This window comes from Carlito syrichta, unplaced genomic scaffold, assembly GCF_000164805.1.
Source record: "Carlito syrichta isolate Samal-C Ts95f unplaced genomic scaffold, Tarsius_syrichta-2.0.1 Scaffold302449, whole genome shotgun sequence".
Classification (NCBI taxonomy): domain Eukaryota; kingdom Metazoa; phylum Chordata; class Mammalia; order Primates; family Tarsiidae; genus Carlito; species Carlito syrichta.
In genome coordinates this window covers 579,460-601,796 of record NW_007246545.1, presented here as the reverse complement: position 1 = coordinate 601,796, position 22,337 = coordinate 579,460, and the positions used below count along the sequence as shown (strand labels likewise).

Genomic DNA, 22,337 nt, shown 5'->3' with positions numbered 1-22,337 from the left:
ATAAATCAAAATGAGTCAGGCATGGTAGTGCACGCCTGTAGTTCCAGCTACTCGGAAGGCTGAGGTGAAAGGATCGCCGGAGCCCAGCGGGTGGAGGCTGGGATGGCCGGGAGTGGCCACTGCACTCCAGTTGGGTGACAGAGTGAGACTCCAACTCAAAAAAAAAACCAAAAAGTGGGCAGAGGACATAAATAGACAATTCTCAAAAGAAGATATACAAGTGCCAACAGATACATGAAAAAATGCTCAGCCTCCCTAATCATCAGAGAAATGCAAATCAAACCACATTGAGATACCACCTAGCTCCAATAAGGATGGTCATCATTAATAAATCAAAAAAACAATAGATGCTGGTACAGGTGAAGAGAAAAAGGGATACTTCTACACTATTATAGGGAATGCAAGCTAGTGCAACCACTATGGAAAATGGTGTGGCAATTTCTAAAGGAACTAGAAATTGACCTTCCATAGAGTACAGCAATCCTCCTTCTGGGAATATATCCAGGGGAATATATCATTCTACAAAAAAGACACCTGCACACACATGTTTATTGCTGCTCTATTCACAATAGCAAAAACATGGAACCAACCCTATTGCCCCTTGAAAGTGTACTGGATAAGCCAGGTGCAGGGGCTAACACTTGTAATCCCAACCCTTTGGGAGGTGGAGGCAAGAGGATTGCCTGAGTCCAGGGGTTTGAGACCAGCCTGGGCAACTTGCAAGACCTCATCTCTACAATAAATCAAAAAATTAGCGGGGGTGGTGGTATGTGCCTGTGGTTCCAGTTACTTGGAAGACTGAGACAGAAGGATCACCTGAGCCCGGCAGGTCAACAGAGTGACAGTCCCAACTCAAAAAAATAAAAAGAAAGAACACTGGATAAATAAAATGTGTTACATATACACAATGGAATATTACACAGCCATAAAGAAGGACAAAATCATGGGCTTGGCAGCAAATTGGATGGAGTTGGAGACCATCATACTTAGTGATCTATCACAGAAACAAAGAACTAAATACCATATGTTCTCACTCATAAGTGGAACCTGAACATTAACCACAATAACGCAAAGGAAAGATTGGCAATAGCAGGAAAGTGGGGTCAGGGAGGCACATGACAACATAAAGAGTACCCGGTCCTAATCAAGGGAAGTAAGGACAGGTTGGTGGTCCAAACTTCACCCACACAAAGGTTACTTATGTACCTAATCCTAACTTGTACCGCATATCTCTATAATAAAATGAAGTAAGAAAAAATCACTTGACAATGAAAGAAACAGGAAAATGTGACTGGCCGGGCTTGGTGGCTCAGCCTGTAATCCCAGCACTTTGGGAGGCTGAGGTGAGTGAATTGCCTGAGCCCACGGGTTTGAGACCTGCCTGGGCAACTTGGCAAGACCTCATCTCTACAATAAATCAAAAACTAGCCAGGTGTGGTAGCGCATGTCTGTAGTTCCAGCTACTTGGAAGACTGAGGCGGAAGGATCGCCAGAGCCCAGCAGGTCGAGGCTGCCATACCCGGGAGCGGCCACTGCACTCCAGTCTGGGTGACAGTGAGACTACAACTCAAAAAAAAAAAAGAAAGAAAGAAAATGTGACTAATTCTCAAGGGAAAAACAACCAGCAGATGCCAACTCCAAAATGATCTAGATATTGAAACTACCAAACAAAGACTTTAAAAGAGCTATTCTAACTATGCTCCATGAGATAAAGAAAACTGCAATTGAAATGAGTAAAAAAGACAAAAATTTTCTAGAAACTATAAAAAGTAAGCCATTTGTAAATTTCAGACCTAAAAAATATAATATCTGAACTACTTTTTTAAAAAACTCAGTGGATGGACTTGATAGCAGAATGGAGATAATAAAGGAAAGATTAAATGAACCTGATGATAGAGCAACATAAATTATCCACATTAAAGAATAAGAACAAGAAAGAACTGATAAAATGAACAAAGTATTCCAACAATATTTAAAGGCAATTTCTAGATCAATTGCTAGCAAGGTGCAAGGTTCAAGATTAATATACAAATATCCATTGTAGTCTTATAAACCATCAACAAACAATTGGAAAATGAAACTTTGAAAACTTTTATTCACAATATTGACAAATATCATAAAATGCATAGGAATAAATCATAAAATGCATAAGAATAAATCTAACCAAAAAATGATCAAGACCTTTACATTAAAAACTATAAAACATTGCTAAAGAAAAATAAAGAAGTCCTGAATAAATGAAAGGGTATATCATACTTATGAATTGAAAAGCTCATTGTTGCTAAGATGACAATATCCTTATAGTAACCTATACTCCAAAGGATAACAATAAAAATTTCAGAGGTTCTTTTTTTGTAGACATTGACAAACTAATTCTAAAATGTGTGTGTGTGTGTGTGTGTGTGTGTGTGTGTGTAAATGCAAAGGATCTAGAATAATCAAAGGAATTAAGGAGGAAGGAGGAGAAGGAGGAGGAAAAGAAGAACGAGAAGCCCAAAGTTAGAGGACTTACCCTACCTGATTGCAAAACTTACTATAAAGCTATAGAAATCAAGACAGTTTGTTATCGTTGACATGTAAACTGAAAACCATAGAACTTCTAGGAGAAAGCACAGTAGAAAATATTTGCAAACTTGGGTTACGTGAAGGTTTCCTAAATAGGATATCAAAGTCATAAACCATAAAAGAAAAAAATAGAAAATTGGACATAAAATTAAAAACTTGTTCTTCAAAAGAAACCATTAAGAAAGTAAAAGGCAAGTCATAGACTGGAAGAAAACATTCACAGCATATATCCAAAAACTTTTACAGAGATTTCATAAAGAACTCTTAGAACTTAATAACATAAAGCCAAACAACCCAAGTTTTTTGTTTTTTTTTTGAGTTGGAGTCTCACTCTGTTGCCCAGACTGGAGTGCAGTGGCCGCTCCCGGCCACCGCAGCCTCGACCTGCTGGGCTCTGGCGATCCTTCCGCCTCAGCCTTCTGAGTAGCCAGAATTACAGGCGTGCGCTACCACGCCCGGCTGATTTTTTGATTTATTGTAGAGATGAGGTCTCGCTGCCCAGGCGGGTCTCAAACCCGCGGGCTCAGGCAATCCACTCACCTCAGCCTCCCAAAGGTCGGGATTACAAGCTGAGCCACCGAGCCCACCACAACCCAATTTTTTAAATGGACAGAATATTTAAACACGCACTTAAATAAGATCTATGATGTCCAATAAACACATGAAAAGATGCTCAACATTAGTCATCAGGGAAATGCAAATTGAAATCACAATTAGATATTGCTATATATCGATTAGAGTTGGCTAAAATTAAAAAGACTGAGCATGCCAAGTGCTGACAGGGATATAAAGCAACTGAAACTTGCATCAAATACTGTTAGGAATATAAAATGGTACAACCAATCTGAAAAACATTTTTTCAGTTCCTTAAAAAGTTAAACATACACCTATGATAAGACCCAGGTATTTCACACCTGAGTGTTTACCCAAGAGGAATAAAGACAACTGACCACACAAAATCCATGTGTGAAATATTCATCATAGCTTTATTTGTAATAATCCAAAACTGGAGATAATTCAAATGTCTATCAAAGAGTAAATGGGTAAACAAATTGTTGTATGTTCATAGAAAATAACACAACTCAGCAATAAAAAGAAATGAACTATTTATACATAAAACTGCGTGAATGGATCAAAAAATTATTATGCTGAACGAAAAATGCAGGCAAAAAAGATTATACACTGTTTAATTCATTTTATGGAATTCTAGAAAATACAAAGTAATCTATAGTAACAAGAAGCAGAGCAGTGGTTGCCTAGGAAACATGGTAGAAAAAGAGTGGATTACAAAGGGTCTCAAGTAAATTATTGAGAGGGATAGAAATGTTTGTTATATTGATTGTGGTAGTTATCCATGTATACATATGTCAAAACTGATCAAATTGTACATGTAAAAATGTGCATATTATTCTACTTCAGTTTAACCTCAATAAAATTGTACCAGAAAAGAGAAAGAAGGGTGGCTCTATGGTTCTGTTTCCAGTCATATAGCAGACTAGCAACCCTGATCATTAAGTGTAAAGCATTTAGAAATCATGGATAAACTATTAACAAACATTCTCTTAAGTGTATAGCTTGGGCTACCCTTGGAGAGTGGCGGGAGGGGTTGCTGTTCCCTTAACCAAGGAGTTTTGCATTTGACAGTCACTTAGAGACAAAAACTTGGACCTCACATGGTAGGATTTGGGACTGAGATTGTCCCATGTTCCTGAGATCACTGAAGGACTCCACTTTTGGCAAAAGGTTGGTCCAAAAAAATTCACTTTCTGGCCTAGGATGAAAGTAAGGAAACTGCTTTAGGAAAGGTCTCCTCTGAGTGCACCCAATCACAGCTTATGGATTTGAATTTATACTACCTCTGTAGTCAGGGACACCAAGGTAGATATATTAACTTAAAAAGTTGGTTCAACCTGGAATTATTAAATCACACCTAGCAGAACAAACACGAAATTTCTCTGTATGTCAAAATCCTTAACAAAGTCTAACTGGATTCCTTAAATAACACCCCCACTGAAAGTGAACTCACAATACAAAATAACAAAATATATTTAAACAAAACTACAAATGCAATGTTTGTGCAAATGTGAAACACTTGAATAGCACTTTGTTGCAGGTATTAGATTTTTCTAAGCAGGGCAAATTCAAGCAGACCATAAAATCTGGTGACTTTTTCCCCAGTGAGGAAATACTGGAAACCCATTAAAAATAATTGGGACTTACTCTAAGATCGACCACATCCTCAGTCAGAAATTAAGCATAAACAAATTCCATAAGATTGAAATTCTACCACGCACCTTCTCAGATCACAGTGGAATAAAAATAAATATCAACACCAAGAAAGTTCCCCCCAAATCCACAAAGACATGGACACTAAACAGCATGATGCTAAATAACCCCTGAGTCAACATGAAAATCAAAACAAAGATTAAAAGATACCTGGAAACAAATAAAAATGAAGAAACATCTTACAAAATCTCTGGGGTGCCATGAAAAGAATACTAAGAGGGGAATTCAAATATTTATGAACACACATGAAGAAAATGGAAAGATAACAAGTTAACAGCCTAACAACTCACCTAAGGAAGCTGGAAAAGCAAGACCACCAAAACCCTAACTTCAGCAGAAGAATCAAGATCACCAAAAAAAAAAAAAGTCCAAATTCAGGACATAGAAGACAAAAATATGATACAAAAAAATCAATGAAACCAAAAGTTGGTTTTTTGAAGGGATAAACAAGATTGATGGATTCCTAGCTAGACTGACTAAGAAAAAGAGAAAAAGCCCAAATACAATTCAGAAATACAAAAGATGAAATCACACCTGACCCCAAAGAAATACAAAGGATTATCAGAGATTACTATGTATACCTGTATGGAAACAAATTCGAAAACCTAAATGAAATGGAGGACTTTCTTACATGACACAACATCCCCAGTATGAAACAAGAAGAAACCAAGACCCTAAATAAACTAATAACAACCCAGGAAATCGACTATGTCATAAGAAAACTACCTACAAAAAAAAGCCCTGGACTAGATGACATTCCAGCAGAATTCTACAAAACATACAAGGAGGAGCTGACACCAAACCTATGTAATGTAATCCAGGCAATCGACAAAGATGGAACTCTCTGCAAATCATTTTATGAAGCTAATATCATATTGATACCCAAACCAGGTAAAGATCCAACAAAAAAAAGAGAACTACAGGCCAATATTCTTGATGAACATAGATGTTAAAATTCTCAACAAGATTCTAATAAAACGGATCCAACAACACATCACAAAAACCATCTACCATGACCAAGTAGGCCTCATCCCTGAGATTCAGGGCTGGGTCAACATAAGCAAGACCATAAATGTAATGAAATGTATCAACAGATATAAAAACAAAAACCACATGATTATATAATTAGATGCAGAAAAACTTTTGATAAAATCTAGCACCCCTTATTGATAAAAACCCTAGAGGCAGGTCTCGGTGGCTCAACCTGTAATCCCAGAATTTAGGGAGGCTGAGGCTAGTGAACTGCCTGAGCATGCTGGTTCGAGACCAGCCCAGGCAACTTGGCAAGACCTCGTCTCTACAATAAATAAAAAATTAGCCGGGTGTGGTAGCGCTGCACCTGTAGTTCCAGCTACTTGGCAGGCTAAAGCAGAAGGTTTGCCAGAGCCCAGCAGGTCAACACTGGGGTGGTAGTGAGCGTGCCACTGCACTCCAGCCTGGGTGACAGAGTGAGACTCCAACTCAAAAAAAAAAAAACCCTCGAGCATCTAGGCATAGATGGAATATACCTCAAAATAGTAAGAGCCATCTACCAGAAACCCACAGCCAACATACTGCTAAACAAACTGAAATTGGAACCATTTCCCCTGAAAACTGAAACAAGACAAGGATGCCCATTGTCACCCCTCCCGTTCAACATAGTATTGGAAGTCCTCACTAGAGCAATCAGACAAGAAAAGGAAATCAGGGGTATCCAAATAGGAAAAGAGGAAGTCGAGTTATCCCTCTTTGCAGACAACAATTCTATACCTCGAAAACCCAAGAGAATCTCAAAAACTTCCTTGCACTGATAAGAGACGTGGGCAAAGTCTCAGGGTATAAAATAAATGTGCAAAAGTCAGTCGCATTCCTATACACCAACAATAAACAAACAGAAACCCAAATGAAAAGCACAATCCCATTCACAATGGCCACACACACAAAAAAATGAAATACCTTGGCATCTTCCTAACTAGAGGAGTCAAAGATCTTTACAATGAAAACTACAAGGCCAGGCACAATGGCTCAAATTTGTAATCCCAGCACTTTGGGAGACTGAGGCAAGAAAATTACCTAAGCTCAGGGGTTTGAGATCAGCCTGGGCAACTTGGTGGGATCTCATCTCTACAATAAATCAAAAAATTAACTGGGCATGGTAGCATGCACCTGTAGATCCAGCTACTTGGAAGGTTGAGGTGGAAGGATCACCTGAGCCCAGCAGGTCGAGGCCACAGTGGCCATGAGTGGGCCACTGCACTCTAGCCTGGGCAACAGAGTGAGACTCCAACTCCAAAAAAAAAAACTACAAAACACTGCTCAAAGAAATCAAAATGACACAAACAAATGGAAAAATATTTCATGCTCATGTATTAGAAGAATCAACATTGTTAAGATGTCCATCCTACCCAAGGCAATCTACAGAGCTAACACAATGCCCATTAAATTACCAGCAGCAGCCGGGCTCAGTGGCTCAGCCTGTAATCCTGCGCCTTTGGGAAGCTGAGGTGAGTGGATTGCCTGAGCCCATAGGTTCGAGACCCGCCTGGGCAACTTGGCGAGACCTCATCTCTACAATAAATCAAAAAATCAGCCGGGCATGGTAGCATGTGCCTGTAGTTCCAGCTACAGGCTTTATTATAAAGCTACAATAATCAAAACAGCCTGGTATTGATACAAGAACAGGCATATAGACCAATGGAACAGGATAGAGTTTCCAGAAGCAAAATCTCAATTTCTCAACCAACTCATCTTCAACAAAGCCTCCACCACCAACCACTGGGGAGAGGATAATCTATTCAGTAGATGGTGCTGGGAAAACTGGCTGACCACATGCAGAAGATTAAAACAATACCCCTATCTATCATCATAGACAAAAATCAACTCTAAATGGATTAAAGACCTAAACATAAAACCTCAAACTATAAGAACCTTAAAAATGCTAAAGACACTCTTATGGAAGTTGGAACTGGCAACCAATTCCTGACCAAAATCCCAAGTGCCCATGCCATAAAAGATAAGATAGACAAATGGGACCTCATCAAGCTGACAATCTCCTGCAAAGCCAAAGAAACCATTTAGAGAGGGAGGAGACAGCCCACAGACTGGGAAAAAATATTTGCCAACTGTATATCTGACAAAGGCCTAACATCTAGAAGCTACAAGGAACTCAAATGTGCCAAAAAGAAAAAACAAACAGCCCCCTTAAAGTGGGCAAAAGATATGAATAGATACTTCTCAAAAGAAAACATATGAGTAGCCAACAGATACATGAAAAAATACTCAGTCTCACTAGTCATCAAAGAAATGCAAATTAAAATCACACTAAGATACCACCTAACTCCAGTCAGGATGGCCATCATCAATAAGTCAAAAAACAGCAGATGCTGGAGAGGTTGCAGCGAAAAGGGAACACTTCTACACTGTAGGTGGGAGTGTAAACTAGTACAGTCTTTGTGGAAAACAATGTGGTAATCCCTAAAAGATCTAAAAATTGATCTCCCTTAAGACCCCACAGTCCCCCTACTAGGAATATACCTGGAGGAACACAAATCACTCTATGAAAAAGATACCTGCACAAACATGTTTATTGCGGCATTATTTACAATAACAAAAACATGGAACCAACCGTACAGCTCATTGAAAGAGGACTGAATGAAAAAAATGTGGTACATATACATGATGGAATATTATGCAGCTATAAAGAAGGGCAAAATTATGAACTTCGCAGCAACTTGGATGAACTTAGAGGCTATAATAATGAATGATCTTAGCCAGGCGTGGTGGTGTGCACCTGTAGTTCCAGCTACTTGGAAGGCTGAGGCGGAAGGATCGCCAGAGCCCAGCAGGTTGAGGCTGCGGTGGCCAGGAGCGTGCCACTGCACTCCAGTCTGGGCAACAGAGTGAGATTCCAACTCAAAAAAATAAAATAATAATAATAATAATAATGAGTGATCTATCACAGAAACAAAGACCTGAGTATCATGTTCTCACTCATAAGCGGAACTTGAACAATTATTATAATACTATAAGAAAGGGATTGGCAGTAATGGGAAACTGCCAGGGGCAGGGGAGGCACACCTCATCGACAAGGGCACCTGCCTAATGAACATTTGTATACCCAACCCTGAATTGTGTCCCACATATTTAAAATAAAAAATTAAAATTAAAAAAAGAATTGGGAATGGCATCTGTCATACAGGTCCACAAATGCAAGTAATAGAATAATCCAATAAATGCAAATAATAGAAATGCATATAGCTTGAGACTTCGTTTTAAAGAAAAAAATAGAAAAGTAATATATTTGTATGTGCACATTAACAGAGTATGAAAACACATAACTCAAACTTTTTGAAATGTAAGATTTGGGGAGGATTGCGGGAGAAGAGTTTTTAAAATATGTGTATTGTCCAGATATATTTTTCTTATGACAATGAGCATTTGTAATGTTTTAGAATAAAGGAAAGTATTTTAAAGAGCTCTTTTGCTTGTACCAACAATAGCACCTAGTTTGTCATTGCAAATAATAGACAAAACTCAATTTTCTAAGTATAGTACAACTGCTAGCTATAGGGAAGTTAAGCAATGGATTACAGGAAGGACAAACCCAGGTTTCTTTTAAAATCCTGTTTTTCACGCTTCTCTTCGTTTGGTTTTCTGTCACCTAAAATGTAATTATTCCGAAGGTGGTTTTCAGAAAGTGTCCCCTTTCAAGAATAATGCTCACTGAGAACAACTTGGAAACGATTCAGGAACTGACTGCAGGTCATAGCTGCCTTACACAATAAACTTCATAGCCATGCCCTAAAGAGATCGGACTATAGCATTACAAAAGATAGTGAGATCATCCTCTCACTTGTAGTTGGTTTTGATTAGATAAGTAATCAAATTCTAGTCAAAGCAGAATGGCTAGTTGCATAACAAAACATATAAATACTAAAAGACTACAACTGTACATTTTGAAGAATGAGTTATATGAGATGTCTTGGAAAAAAAAAAAGTTGAAAAACAAGTCTTGTTAAAGAAGTGAACTTTATAAGCCACAGAGAAATAATTTGCTATGTCCAAAATATAAAAGCCTCACTAAGATAAGGGATATATAAAGCATAAGAAAAAAGAAGATTTCTAAGACAGAATAAAAGTAATGGATAGTAAGGGATTTTCCTGCATAGAAAATTCGCATTTGAAAAGCTAATTTTAATGCTACACATTTCTTTTTTTTTTTGAGTTGGAGTCTCACTCCGTCACCCAGACTAGAGGGCAGTGGCCGCTCCCGGCCACCACAGCCTCGACCTGCTGGGCTCCGGCGATCCTTCCGCTTCAGCCTTCCAAGTAGCCGGAACTACAGGCGCGCGCTACCACGCCCGGCTAATTTTTGATTTATTGTAGAGATGAGGTCTCGCCAAGTTGCCCAGGCGGGTCTCGAGCCCGCGCCGCTCAGGCAATCCACTCACCTCAGCCTCCCAAAGCGCTGGGATTACAGGCTGAGCCACCGAACCCGGCCGCGACACATTTCGAAATAAATATCTGAATTATGATACTGAGCTGATTCTATAGTTTCCTTTTAATAAAATGTATTCCCTTCTCGGCCAAATTTGGAATCATCGTGCTTAGAATCAAAAGGAAAAAAGACTATATGATTGTAAGACATCAAATAAATAAAACTCGATGAGTTCATAGTGATATTCAAAGAGAAAGGGAAAAAAAAACAAAAACAAGGAAAGCCCTTTTTTTTTGAGTTGGAGTCTCACTCTGTCGCCCAGACTGGAGTGCAGTGGCCGCTCCCGGCCACCGCAGCCTTGACCCGCTGGGCTCCGGCGATCCTTCCGCCTCAGCCTTCCGAGTAGCGGGAATTACAGGCATGCGCTACCACGCCCGGCCGATTTTTTATTTTATTGTAGAGATGAGGTCTCACCAAGTTGCCCAGGCGGGTCTCGAATCCGTGGGCTCAGGCAATCCACTCACCTCAGCCTCCCAAAGTGCTGGGATTACAGGCTGAGCCACCGAGCCTGGCTGAAAGCCCTTTTTTAAGAATGTCAGGTACCTGCGCCTTTGGGAGGCTGAGGTAAGTGGATTGCCTGAGCCCGCAGGTTCAAGACCCGCCTGGGCAGCGAGACCTCATCTCTACATAAATCAAAAAAATTAGCTGGGCGTGGTAGCGCATGCCTGTAGTTTCAGCTACTTGGAAGGCTGAGGCGGAGGTATCGCCGGAGCCCAGCAGGTCGAGGCTGCGGTGGCCGGGAGCAGCCACTGCACTCCAGTCTGGGCGACAGAGTGAGACTCCAACTTAAAAAAAAAAAAGAGTGTCAGCTAATAAAAGAAGAAAGACATTTAGAAAACTATCATTTTGCATCCCTGTGGCAATCACTGATTCAGGCAAAGATCAGCAATGTAAGCTAAGGCCATTAAGTAGACTTTGTCGAGAGAGAATATATTCACACAGTACCAAAGATTCCATCCACAAATACTAACCATTTGCAAAGACGTACTTTTATAATGAAGATATCTTTGCTCACACCAACTTAACCAAGGGATCACTCTTAAATTCACTAATAGTGGAGCAACTTGGTATTATGCTTCTTGGTGTGAAACAATGAAAGTACACAACATCGCTAGTGAAATCTTCTTGCCAAGAGCATTCAACCCAGTTCAGTCACGTCTAGTCTATAGGAAAATATAGAGGCTAGATGTTAAACAACATAAGGAAACAACCAAATTCAGAATGTTGGCCTTTCTACGACACAACTGCCCCGACTCTTTAAAAAGCCAATGTCATTAAAAAAAATGTGGTACATATACACAATGGAATATTATAGTCATAAAGAATGACAAATATATGGACTTTACAGCAACCTGAATGGATTTGGAGTCAATCATACTCAGTGATTTATCACAGAAACAAAGAACAGAGTTCCATATGTTCTCACTCATAAGAGGACCTTGAACAATTATAATACTATAAGAAAGTGATTGGCAGTAATGAGAAACTGCTGGGGGGGCAGTTGAGGAAAATATTCCAAGGATTGAATGGCTGGATTGGCTACAAATTAGGGAGCTGGGGGAAAGGCATCAAAATGTTGGATTTAGGGAGGGGCATACCTCATTAACAGAGGTACCTACATGATCAATGTTTGTATACCTAACCCTGAATTGTACCCCACATCTTTATCATACAAATTTTTTTTTTAAAAGCCAATGTCAAAAAAAAAAAAAATGTGGGAAGACTATTCTAGACTAAAAAGACTAAAGACCTGTAACTATATGCAACACATAATGTTGACTGAATTCTGGTTTTGGGGGCAGGCAGGGGCAGAAAGCTATCAACAATTTCTTGAAACAAACTGGGAATATTTGAATACAGATTAAATATTTAATACGAATTACTATTGGTTTTTCTTAGGTGTGATCATGATAATGTGGTTATCCCAGAGAATTTCTTTCTTCTTAGGTAAAACATGCTTTTTAGAGATACAATATGATACCTGAAATATACTTTAGAATAGTGTATCAGTGTGTGTGGGAAGAAGGGAGGATTGCCAATATCTTTGACCTACAAAGATATTGTATAGGATTAAACCTAATACACACACATAAATGGAGTTAAAATAAGCATGGCAAAATGTTAGCAATTGTTGAATCTAGGTGGTGTTTATTGTATACTATCCTTACTATCTTATATACAGGTGTTTACTGTATACTATCCTTTCAACTTTTTCATATGTTTGTGAAATTGTTTATAATAAAAGGTGGGGGGTTTCCTCAGAAATGTTCTCTTTAGAAGTTACCTATAAAATTTACCTTAAATTTTAAAATGACTTACTATTCTAAAGAAGTTTTTTGGTTTTCCTAATTTGCCTCCTTATTCATGCTAAGAATACTAAAACCTACCTTAATTATTACAAGTAATAGTCTAATGCTAGAATAGATCTAACATAAATCTCACAAATAACACCAATAATCAGCACAAGATTTATAGGTGTAAACATCTGGTTTTATACCCAAATAACAAACTTAACAGCAGTAAAACAAATCGTTTATTACCACATATGTGTTATATTAAATTTACACAATGATATATAAAAACACATACTGTTTATATTATACAGTAATTTAACACCAACAGGAATATCAAAACAATACTACTCATGCAGAAAACATGCATATATTGGTATAAAAAAGCAATTTTACACAATACTGTTTACCAAAAAATTTTTTTTTTAAAAAACAGCCCTTCCAGATAGGGTCAGTGGTCCAATCTGGACTGGATTGCACTAATATGTTCGGGTTAACGCTTAGGTGGCACAGTGCTTAGTGAGCAACTCTGGGATTGGAATAATGCCCAAGAGTTATTTCATTAAGAGTGAATTTCTCTGTACCCGAGGATCAACATTTTATTCCGAAGGCAAATACTCCAAGGATTGAATGGTTGGATTGGTTACAAATTAGGGAGCTGGGGGAAAGGCATCAAAATGTCGGATAAATGGCCCTAGAAGGAGTTAACTATAACCAGGGCCTAGGCACTAAGTGTGGCAAAAGTTTTCATGAATCCTTTGAAGGTATTACCAGCCCGCCCATCCAGGTTGCCATCTCTGGATATAAGGTCTGGGCTGCATGTTATGAGTCCAGTAAACAGAACAGTTCTGAAAAGAAAAAAGAATGGGGATACAAGTCTGAGAAATTAGACCGCATAAAGAAACCATAGAAACAATGAGACTGCCTCTACTGCCTCTCCTACCTACTTACCACAATTGCATGTGATGCCCCTCAACAGAAAAACCCTGGTGGAGACACTGTCCTGTAGAGTCAAGGAGCAAAGGTATGTCCTAAAATTCCACCCACTTGACCTTGGTATCCAAAGGTCTCATCCCTATAAAACTTGACAATTAAAATCTGTACCTTGCCCGTAGGCTCAGATTTTAAAGAAAAAACAGCTGCTACGACAAAACTCATTCACTATCACCACCATCAAAACCTCAATATTTACTTCTAACTAGCAATAACATTCTTTACCTTCCATCAAAGGCACTAGAGTCCATATATGATGATGAGATAATAATTTAACCTCGGTTTTATCTTAAAAGACAAGCATTCCATGAAAGTATTACACATACAACAAATGGTGCCTTTTTTATTTCGACACTGAGAGTGAGGAGAAAAAAAAAAGACACTTTCTACACCCATGATGTGGCTCAAACCGTGGTCATCAGTTTCAACGAGCCAGAACGGAAGCGGAGGATTTTCTTCTTGAGGTTATGGGAGGCCTTAATTTTGACAAAGGTCTTTGCAGGGTTGTTGTGAAGGTCAGGGGCCGTGACCGTCTGGATTGGGAGAGTCTGGACAAACTGGGACCAGATTAGGCCTCCGCTTTCTTCAGAGTCGCTGGTGGTCGTGCTCTCCGCCACGAAGTCGCCCTCGCTCACACTCGACTCGCTGTCCCCAAAGCAGTTTGTGGTGTAATTGCTCTGCTCGTCCTCGCTGGTGTCCACCACGGTGGAGTGGAACAGGGACTCGCACTCGGCCGAGTACTCGGAGTCGCTGGCCACGTAGGCGTAGGGGCTTGCGTAGGGCAGCGGCACGGGCGTGGGGAACACCCCCGCGTTCTCCCGGCGTCCCCTGCGGGCCCTCCGCAGGGCCTCCTCGTAGGAAATCTCAGCCGAGGACTTCCAGCGCCGATAATCAGTTCGCTTGTGCTTAGGTTTGGCCACCACGGGCTCCCGTCCATGGCCATGCGCCCGGCTCCCAGCCCTGTGACCCCCGCCCTGGGGCCTGCCCGGAAGTCCTGCCTCGGCTGGCCCGCCTGCGCTCTTCCTCCCCTTGGAGGAGACTTTCTTGAGTTTCTTATTTGTATCCGAGTCATCGGGGAAGCGACACTTCTTGCTGGCCGCCCGTGTTTTCTCCCTGACTGTGGGTAAGCCGTTCTCCAGGACCCCGCCGCGGTGCTTCAGCGTGGAGCCTTTGGCGACGCCCGCGTTCCGGTGGCCCCGGTGGGGCCTGACGACGGGCTGCTGCCCAGGGATGAACTGGGCCTTGACCAGATGCCCCTCCTCTAGGCTTTGGGAAGAAGAGCCCTCGCTTTTGAAATCCAAGGCAGGCCTCTCTTCTACCGGGAAGGCTGGAGATGGCAGGGTGGGGGGAGCGGCTGCAGGAACAGTCTGCAGGCTGCTTTTCTGTGGCAGCTTTTTCAGGCTCTGGACCGCTCTGTTCTCTTGCTGGGGTGCGGAGCCTCTGCCAGGGCTCTCTTTTGGAGGAGCAGTTGAGATCGCAGTGTTTTCTTTCGGGGACTCTCCTGTCCCAGCAGTGGAACATCGAGCATGATCCTGGGAGGCTGGCTTGGCATTTTTGGGCAGATGCTTGCTTTGAAGTTCGGCGGCAGCGCCTGGCGAGCAGCCCTCTGGCGGGGACAACCTCTTGCTCTCTGCTTGCTCTGCCTTTGATTCTTTCGACCACTGCTTTGGTGGAGAGAACGTCCCATTGTCCAACAAGGGGATTCCGCCAGAGGGCAAACACACCTGTTTGGAATTCTTAAGGTTCACGCTGTTGGCCTGTGAGACACTGACAGTGCCTCTGACACAAACGCTCCCGTTCCTAAGAAGCCCTTTCGTGGGGTCCGCATTCACACTGGTTCTTGGTTTGTTGGTCCTTACAGGGTGTGTTTTTTTCTGGACCAGACTCAGAATATAGCCATCCATTTTCTTGCTGGATGAAGGCTGGGAAGTAGACCACAGACTGCTTGGAGATGGTAAGGAACTGTCTGTTTTGGTGGCATCTGTCTCAGATCCACTGAAAATTTCATTGGCATGATTTCCAGGTCGCTCTTCTTCCCTCAGAGGGTTGCCCGTCAGGCAAAGGAGAAACATTGGGCTCTGCACGGCCACAGCATGAAGTGGACTGGGGTAGCGATACACATCATTCCCGTTTTTAGACACCAGATCACACTGGTACTTGGGATTCACATCTGCAATGACATCAAGGGAATTAAATTGTGGTGTGGAGGGGGAACGGCAAACTGCCCCTGAGGCCTGGTCTTCACAGTGGCCTTCTTTATATTCCAACCATCCTATGAGATCTGAAAAACATTTAAAGGTACACTCTCAAGAAATGAATTGGTCAGCACCAACTTGACTCTGGCCACTTTTTTATGGAGACAAAGTCATGGGTAGAGAGACAATGCCAAAAGATTTAAAAATACTCCAATAACTACTCTACCGTTTGTCATACGCTTCATAATACTGGATGAAGGAAAAATATTTAACAAAAAGTTTTGATAATATACATACTCTGACGGAAAAATATTCTGCCATTAAGAATGCTTTCAAACTATGAATAACATAGGGAAAAGGCTAAAGTTTAGTGAAAAGCATGATATAATACCAGAATATAATTATAATTTTATTAGGATTGTGAAAATACAAAGGAAAAAAGTCTGAGATAAAACACACCAAGTTTCTGATAGTAGCATCTCAGTGTGATGAGAAACCAAGTGACGTTTACCTTTTTTATTTTCTATTTCTAAATTTTTAACAATAACTGTACTGAATTTATAACCAGAAAAAAATTAATTGCTTTTTGAGTCATTGTTTCTCTAGGCTACTCTCTCCTCTATGTTCTAGTCCTGGTTTTTCCTTAAAGTACTCAGGATAAGCCGGGCTCGGTGGCTCAGCCTGTAATCCTGCGCCTTCGGGAGGCTGAGGTGAGTGGATTGCCTGAGTCCGCGGGTTCGAGACCCGCCTGGGCAGCGAGACCTCATTTCTACAATAAATCGAAAAAAAAAATCAACCGGGCGTGGTAGCACATGCCTGTAATTCTGGCTACTTGGAAGGCTGAGGCGGAAGGATTGCTGGAGCCCAGCAGGTCAAGGCTGCGGTGGCCGGGAGCGGCCACTGCACTCTAGTCTGGGCGACAGAGTGAGACTCCAACTCAAAAAAAAAAAGTACTCAGGATAAACTATACTTTCAGTGGGCTTTCTCCCCATTTCCTATTTTTTTTAAACTTGATTCCCCATGTAGCTGATCAAATAGAATGGTCAACTGAAAGGTCAAGGAAACCAATCAAATTTTCAACAGAGTAATCAAATTTAAATAATAATTACCTTATATTTTCAATAGTGACACTATAAAATAAAATTATAAGAAAAGGGATTCTTGATAAGCTTTTAAAAGATTGAGTGGTAGTATTAATGGATACATTTCCCACATCTCAAAAATATAGACGTCAAAATACAATGAACTCTTATAAATATCAAATCCTTTTAATGACCTACAGTCATCAGAGAAAATTAAAGTTGAATTTATCACTAATCTGTCCACCACTATAATTGTCTTCATTCAAATATTGAGAACCTACTCTGTGCCAGAGTTTAATTGTTTAGTTAATGTTAATAGTTTAATTTAAGGGAAAGCTCCATGAACTTCAGTGATAAATAGCAATCTTAGGGAAAAAATAGTCTAGACCCAAAGATGACATGATTTATTTGTAAACAGAAGCTTATATCGAACAGAATTTTCTATGTCCCCATCTACTTGGCCCTCAATAGCTTGTTCTAAGACAAAACTTCTCTAGCTGATATCCTTCTCCATCTTTCCTCCCTCACCAGTCTCACCACCCTAAGTCCCATCTTTGCCTTACTTAAAGCCACATTTTCATACACTTCACCTTCATCCCTTTTCCCTATTTAGAGTTGCACAAAACAGATAACCTAGCCCTCAAGACCCAGTGCAACTGTCTCAATTATGTGAGATATGGCATTTGGGAGAACAGGAATCTGTCTTCAAGGAAAACCTGTACCAAAGTGTCTTTAATGGGTTTATAAAGTTTCCCTCTGAAACCAGATCTGCAGAGTGAAGGGGAGCAATTACCAATGAACTTGAGGCCAGACACTCTAGATAACAGAGCTTTGTACGACCCCAAATGATTGCTGCTGACAACATACACTGTATAAATACAAAGAGACCAGCCAATTAGCAACCTCAGCTACTTGGTGTTATATTTGCCTTGGCTGGACTCAAATTTCAACCTTATACCCATGAGGAGAACATAGATAAACCAGGGATATAGTAACCTGTGCCAGCATCTACAGCAACTCTGATCTCTGCTTTGTCTTTGCTCTTCCAAGGAATCACAATATAACAGGACTAAGGAAAGAGTCCCAAGTTCCAGCAACAACTCTGTCATTTAGCAGATGGGGGAGCCCCTGACAAATGGCTTATAAGCCTAAATTCCTCCTCTGTTAAATGAGAAAGTTGAAAGCAACAAATTTTGACTTCCCTTGGGGTGGTGGAAAAACATGAACCTGGCAGTTAGGCCTGAGGTTGAATCCTGTCTCTGCCACTCACTAGCTATAGAATCTTATGTAACTTATCTAGCCTCACTAGGCCTAATTTTTTTAAACATAAAATGGAGCTAACAACACTTGCACTCTGTAGGACTGTTGGGAAGATTCAGAGGAGATAATACAGTACATAACAGGAAATGCAGAAACTCTTCTAGTACAACCATAGCATGATCCTCTCTGGAGGTCATTGCAAGGACAGCCCAAAATGAGAATAATGACATGGACTAAGGAATTCCATCCTACCCACCTGCTAAAAGAAAAAAGCTGCCATCATGCAGGGCATTTTGGAGAACATGGAGGGAACACTGCTCCCTGAAGTGCCAAAGAGTTCAGGCTGATGTACATATTTAACATTATGGGACCCTAGCTTTAAATGATTAAAGGAAGAAGGAAACCATTCCAGAATTGTTTTTAAAAGAAAATGCAGACAAGTTAAACTAACAGCAAAAGCTCAGAAACAAAGCTCAAGACCTACAATATTGGAATAAAATTCCTAAAGATAAACTGGCCTGCTGCTGTCAGAATATGAAGCCAAGCAGCACCCAGAGAGTACTGAGATAGTTCTAGATATTCACCTAGATGAAACTGGGTTCTAGATGTACGAATAGCACTAAATGCAGCAAACTGATGAGCCTTGTATACCACCAGTAAAAGGTGGTGCAGCTAGACAACCTTTAAGGGCCCTTGGTCCCTTCTAATTGCAAATTTCTATCAATGCTAAAAGTTCTTACCTGCAGATTTGGGGCAACCATCTGAGAGAGTCAGGGTTGCCTCCAAGGGACTGCAAAAGCAGGTGCTGGAATGACAACTGGATAAACACTCACTGAACACTGAGTTAGAGGAATTGGAAAGGGATCCTGAAGCCCCATCACTCAGCTCATAAAACCCTAAAAATAAAAACACCATTGGAATTAAGATCATTTCAAGGAATAATACACATTCATGCTGAAAGGGAAAGGGGGTAATCATCTGGGAAAGGGAGATTTGCTATTTTCGCTTTTGGGGTTTTTTGGCCAGTTTTGGTTCATTGGATTTTAGTGTCCTGATTTTAATGGTCTTATTTCAGATAATCCTTAGGAAAAGGCAGAGTCCATAACCACGAGTACATTTCAATCTCACCTTTAAAGATGTGCAAGTAAGCTGGGCTCAGTGGCTCAGCCTGTAATCCCACGCCTTTGGGAGGCTGAGGTGAGTGGATTGCCTGAGCCCGCGGGTTCGAGACCTGCCTGGGCAACTTGGCGAGACCTCATCTCTACAATAAATAAAAAATTAGCCGGGCATGGCAGCGCACGCCTGTAGTTCCACCTACTTGGAAGGCTGAGGCGGAAGGATCACCGGAGCCCAGCAGGTCGAGGCTGCAGTGGCCGGGAGCAGCCACTGCACTCCAGTCTGGGCAACAGAGTGAGAATCCAACTCGAAAAAAATAAATAAATAAAGATGTGCAAGTAAAGAAACTTAGATCTGTCGAAGTCTCAACTTTATCATGAATGTTTCAGAAAGAAAACGTTAAGAGAACAACAAATCTACTTAAGGAGCCAAATGGTTAAAAACAACAACAAAACGTTTGATGTGGTCTCAGGAACTTGAAGTGTGACTAATTTTCTAGCCCAATTCTGACTCAGGTTTCAAAGGAGGACTGTTCTTCCAGAAATTTGAATAGCCTTTATTTTGAAACTCTGGAGACTCCACTCACATCAATCTCATTATTAAAAATTCTCTTGTCTGACTTTATTTCCCTCTCATGAAACTGAATGGCAGGCTGCTTTTTAAATTCTCTCTCTCTACCCTGGAAACAAACTCCATTGCCATTTGAGGTCTGGGAATGTTAACCACAGGGGACCAGAGTATAACTCATGAGTGTAGAATTCTCTCCTTGTGCTGAATCACTCACCTGAGCTAGGCCGGCTGTCTGTCTCCAGGTGCTCTTCAGATGTCTTTTCTACATCTAGTCTCAGATCACTTATCTGCTTGTCAAGCTCTTGCAACTGATTCAACAAACCAGCATCTCTTCTCCTCAAACAATTCTGATTAAGAAGAAACAAGGAAAGGATAAATGAACACATTTTGGTGACAGAACCAGAAAGTCTGCTCTAAGGAGTCAAATGACCCCCATATGAATGAGTTTACTAAAACTTCCAAAATCAAAATTTTACTGAATGACCTGAAATAAAAACTTCGAGAATTCAAAGATAAATCTTGTTTAATTCTAGTTTCTCATATTTAATGGAGAAATAAAGTTTCTTCATAAAAACAAGATTTGTTTTTAGTTTCAACTAATATATGCATACTGTGACTTTTTATCAGAAGGGACAAGAAAAAAGTACTGAGATTTTAAAATATCTGATGTACAGCCAGTTTTTTAAAAAACAATACTTCGAGTCAGAGTAACAGATTTCCTATAATATGCTATAATCTTACTTAGGTGAGATTTTTCTGGCCAAATCTTAGCCTGTAGAGTTTTGTTTTCTCTTAGTTGCTTTGTGGAGTTTAATCAGTCTTAGGGCCTTTGAAAGTGAGAAACTAATACTAATAGCCAGTGCCAAGTATAATGTGAGCTGGCAGAATCCAAAACCCTCAAGGGAAAGCCCATCAAGATTTGAACTCAGCTGGGTTTCCAAAGGTGACAGATTGATTGTGCTAACTCACACCGCCACCTAGTGCTTCCTATTGCTGGAAAAGCAAAAGACTCAAAAGGCATCTGGTTCAAATCATGAATGCCAAGTCTACAAATGACATAAACACTGACTGGACTGGAATTCTCTTGACATAGTGCCTTGCACCCCTCAAGCAGACAATAGGAATGTACCACTTACAATCTTGAAATTCATGCAGACAGAAAGGTGCTATTGTACAAGACTAAATAAAATGTTATTCATCAGGCATAACCAGTGAGAACTGGCTCACATCAGTGCTACATACAAATCTGGTCTGGTCTACTCCCCAAAAAACACAGTAAAATGCCAAAACTTAGGTATTACACAAACCACAGCATACATCCTTACAAACAGATGCATAGGAATATCTACTCTTGTCCGTCTTGTGACTTTAAATGCTTGGAGACCTAAGCCATATGCTTGTTTGCTAGAATGAGTTTCTCCAAGAAAAATGAATCTATCAAGTCAAAGCACTTTGCTCAAAAAAAAAAAAAGAAAAGAAAAGAAATGATCTGAAGAGATAAAGAAGAAAACATGACAACCGCACAGCATCACTACTTCATTTTAGGAAGGCCATTATCTAGCATGAGTCTAGTTTAGATAGTATCACTTGGTCAGGTAAGACACTTTGCTGTTTCCAAAACTACATTTTGAGGTCACAGAAAACAAAGCTGCCGCCATTATTCTGAGGCGGGGTCAAAAGCTGTTCATCAATACATTAAGCTCCAAAGTTCCTTTTCTTCCCCATTAATGAAGACTGCATAGAATGACTGAGACGCTGACAGAAATCCAATAAGATAAATGCTGCCTGCAAACATGTCCTCTCCCTCTCCTACCTCCGCCACCAATCACAGCTGGCAGAACGCAAAAAAATATGAGAGGAGGGGGCACGCTCTCCAGCCAAATTTCCATCATTTGCATCTAGTTTTAGCTGCCTTATATACAAAGGGCTTCTATTTGAAATTGCTCACCAGCCCTGTGAAAGCTGCCGTGCTGGGGAGAGGCACGGCTCCTTGCGGCCGCTTCAGTGTAATTGCAAAACTCGGTGTTGGACAGTTAACCACGCCACCAGCCCCCTCCTTGCCTTTCGGCCCCTCTCGGCGGGAGGAGATGAAGCCAAAAAGACATCCAAAGGAAACAGCATTTTAAGTGGGGGGTTGCAGACCTCTGTCGAGAGGGCATTTACTCGTCCAACTAGGGAGAAGCCGCCGACTCCAAGAATCCCGAGTGCAGAGGAGGGAAGGGCCGCCACCCCTCCCCGCACTCCGCGCGAGGTCGCCAGTCCCTCGCCAGACACAAAGCGGGCACACGCCAGAAACGCGTGCCACGCGCCGCGGGCACAAGGGGAAGGGGCTCAGGGGGCAGAGGGCAGGGGTCCCAGAGCAGCGAGAATTTCTCCAGCCGAAAGTAACCTCGCGCCCACCCAAGGCCACCTGCCCGACCTCCATCCCCCAGCCAGCAGGTACAGCCGTGCCCCACCTCCGGGCACGACCTACCAATTGCTTTCGCAGCAGTAAGATGTTCTC

At 41.1% G+C, this 22,337-nt stretch overlaps 1 protein-coding gene across 2 annotated transcripts; it reads right to left on the bottom strand.

Moving 5' to 3' along the window:
• Positions 1–12,800: 12,800 nt before the first annotated feature.
• On the bottom strand, positions 12,801–22,331 carry DACT1 (dishevelled binding antagonist of beta catenin 1). Of its 2 annotated transcripts, none has more exons than XM_008056691.1 (4): positions 22,308–22,331; positions 20,049–20,181; positions 18,889–19,044; positions 12,801–15,892 (listed from the first exon to the last, which is right to left on the bottom strand). In XM_008056691.1, exon 4 carries the CDS (start codon positions 15,681–15,683, stop codon positions 14,016–14,018), a length of 1,668 nt encoding a protein of 555 aa, XP_008054882.1. In that variant the 5' UTR covers positions 15,684–15,892; positions 18,889–19,044; positions 20,049–20,181; positions 22,308–22,331; the 3' UTR covers positions 12,801–14,015. The 2 variants fall into 2 exon arrangements, with proteins under 2 accessions (XP_008054882.1, XP_008054884.1); XM_008056693.1 differs by having other exon boundaries at positions 12,801–15,781.
• Positions 22,332–22,337: the final 6 nt, after the last annotated feature.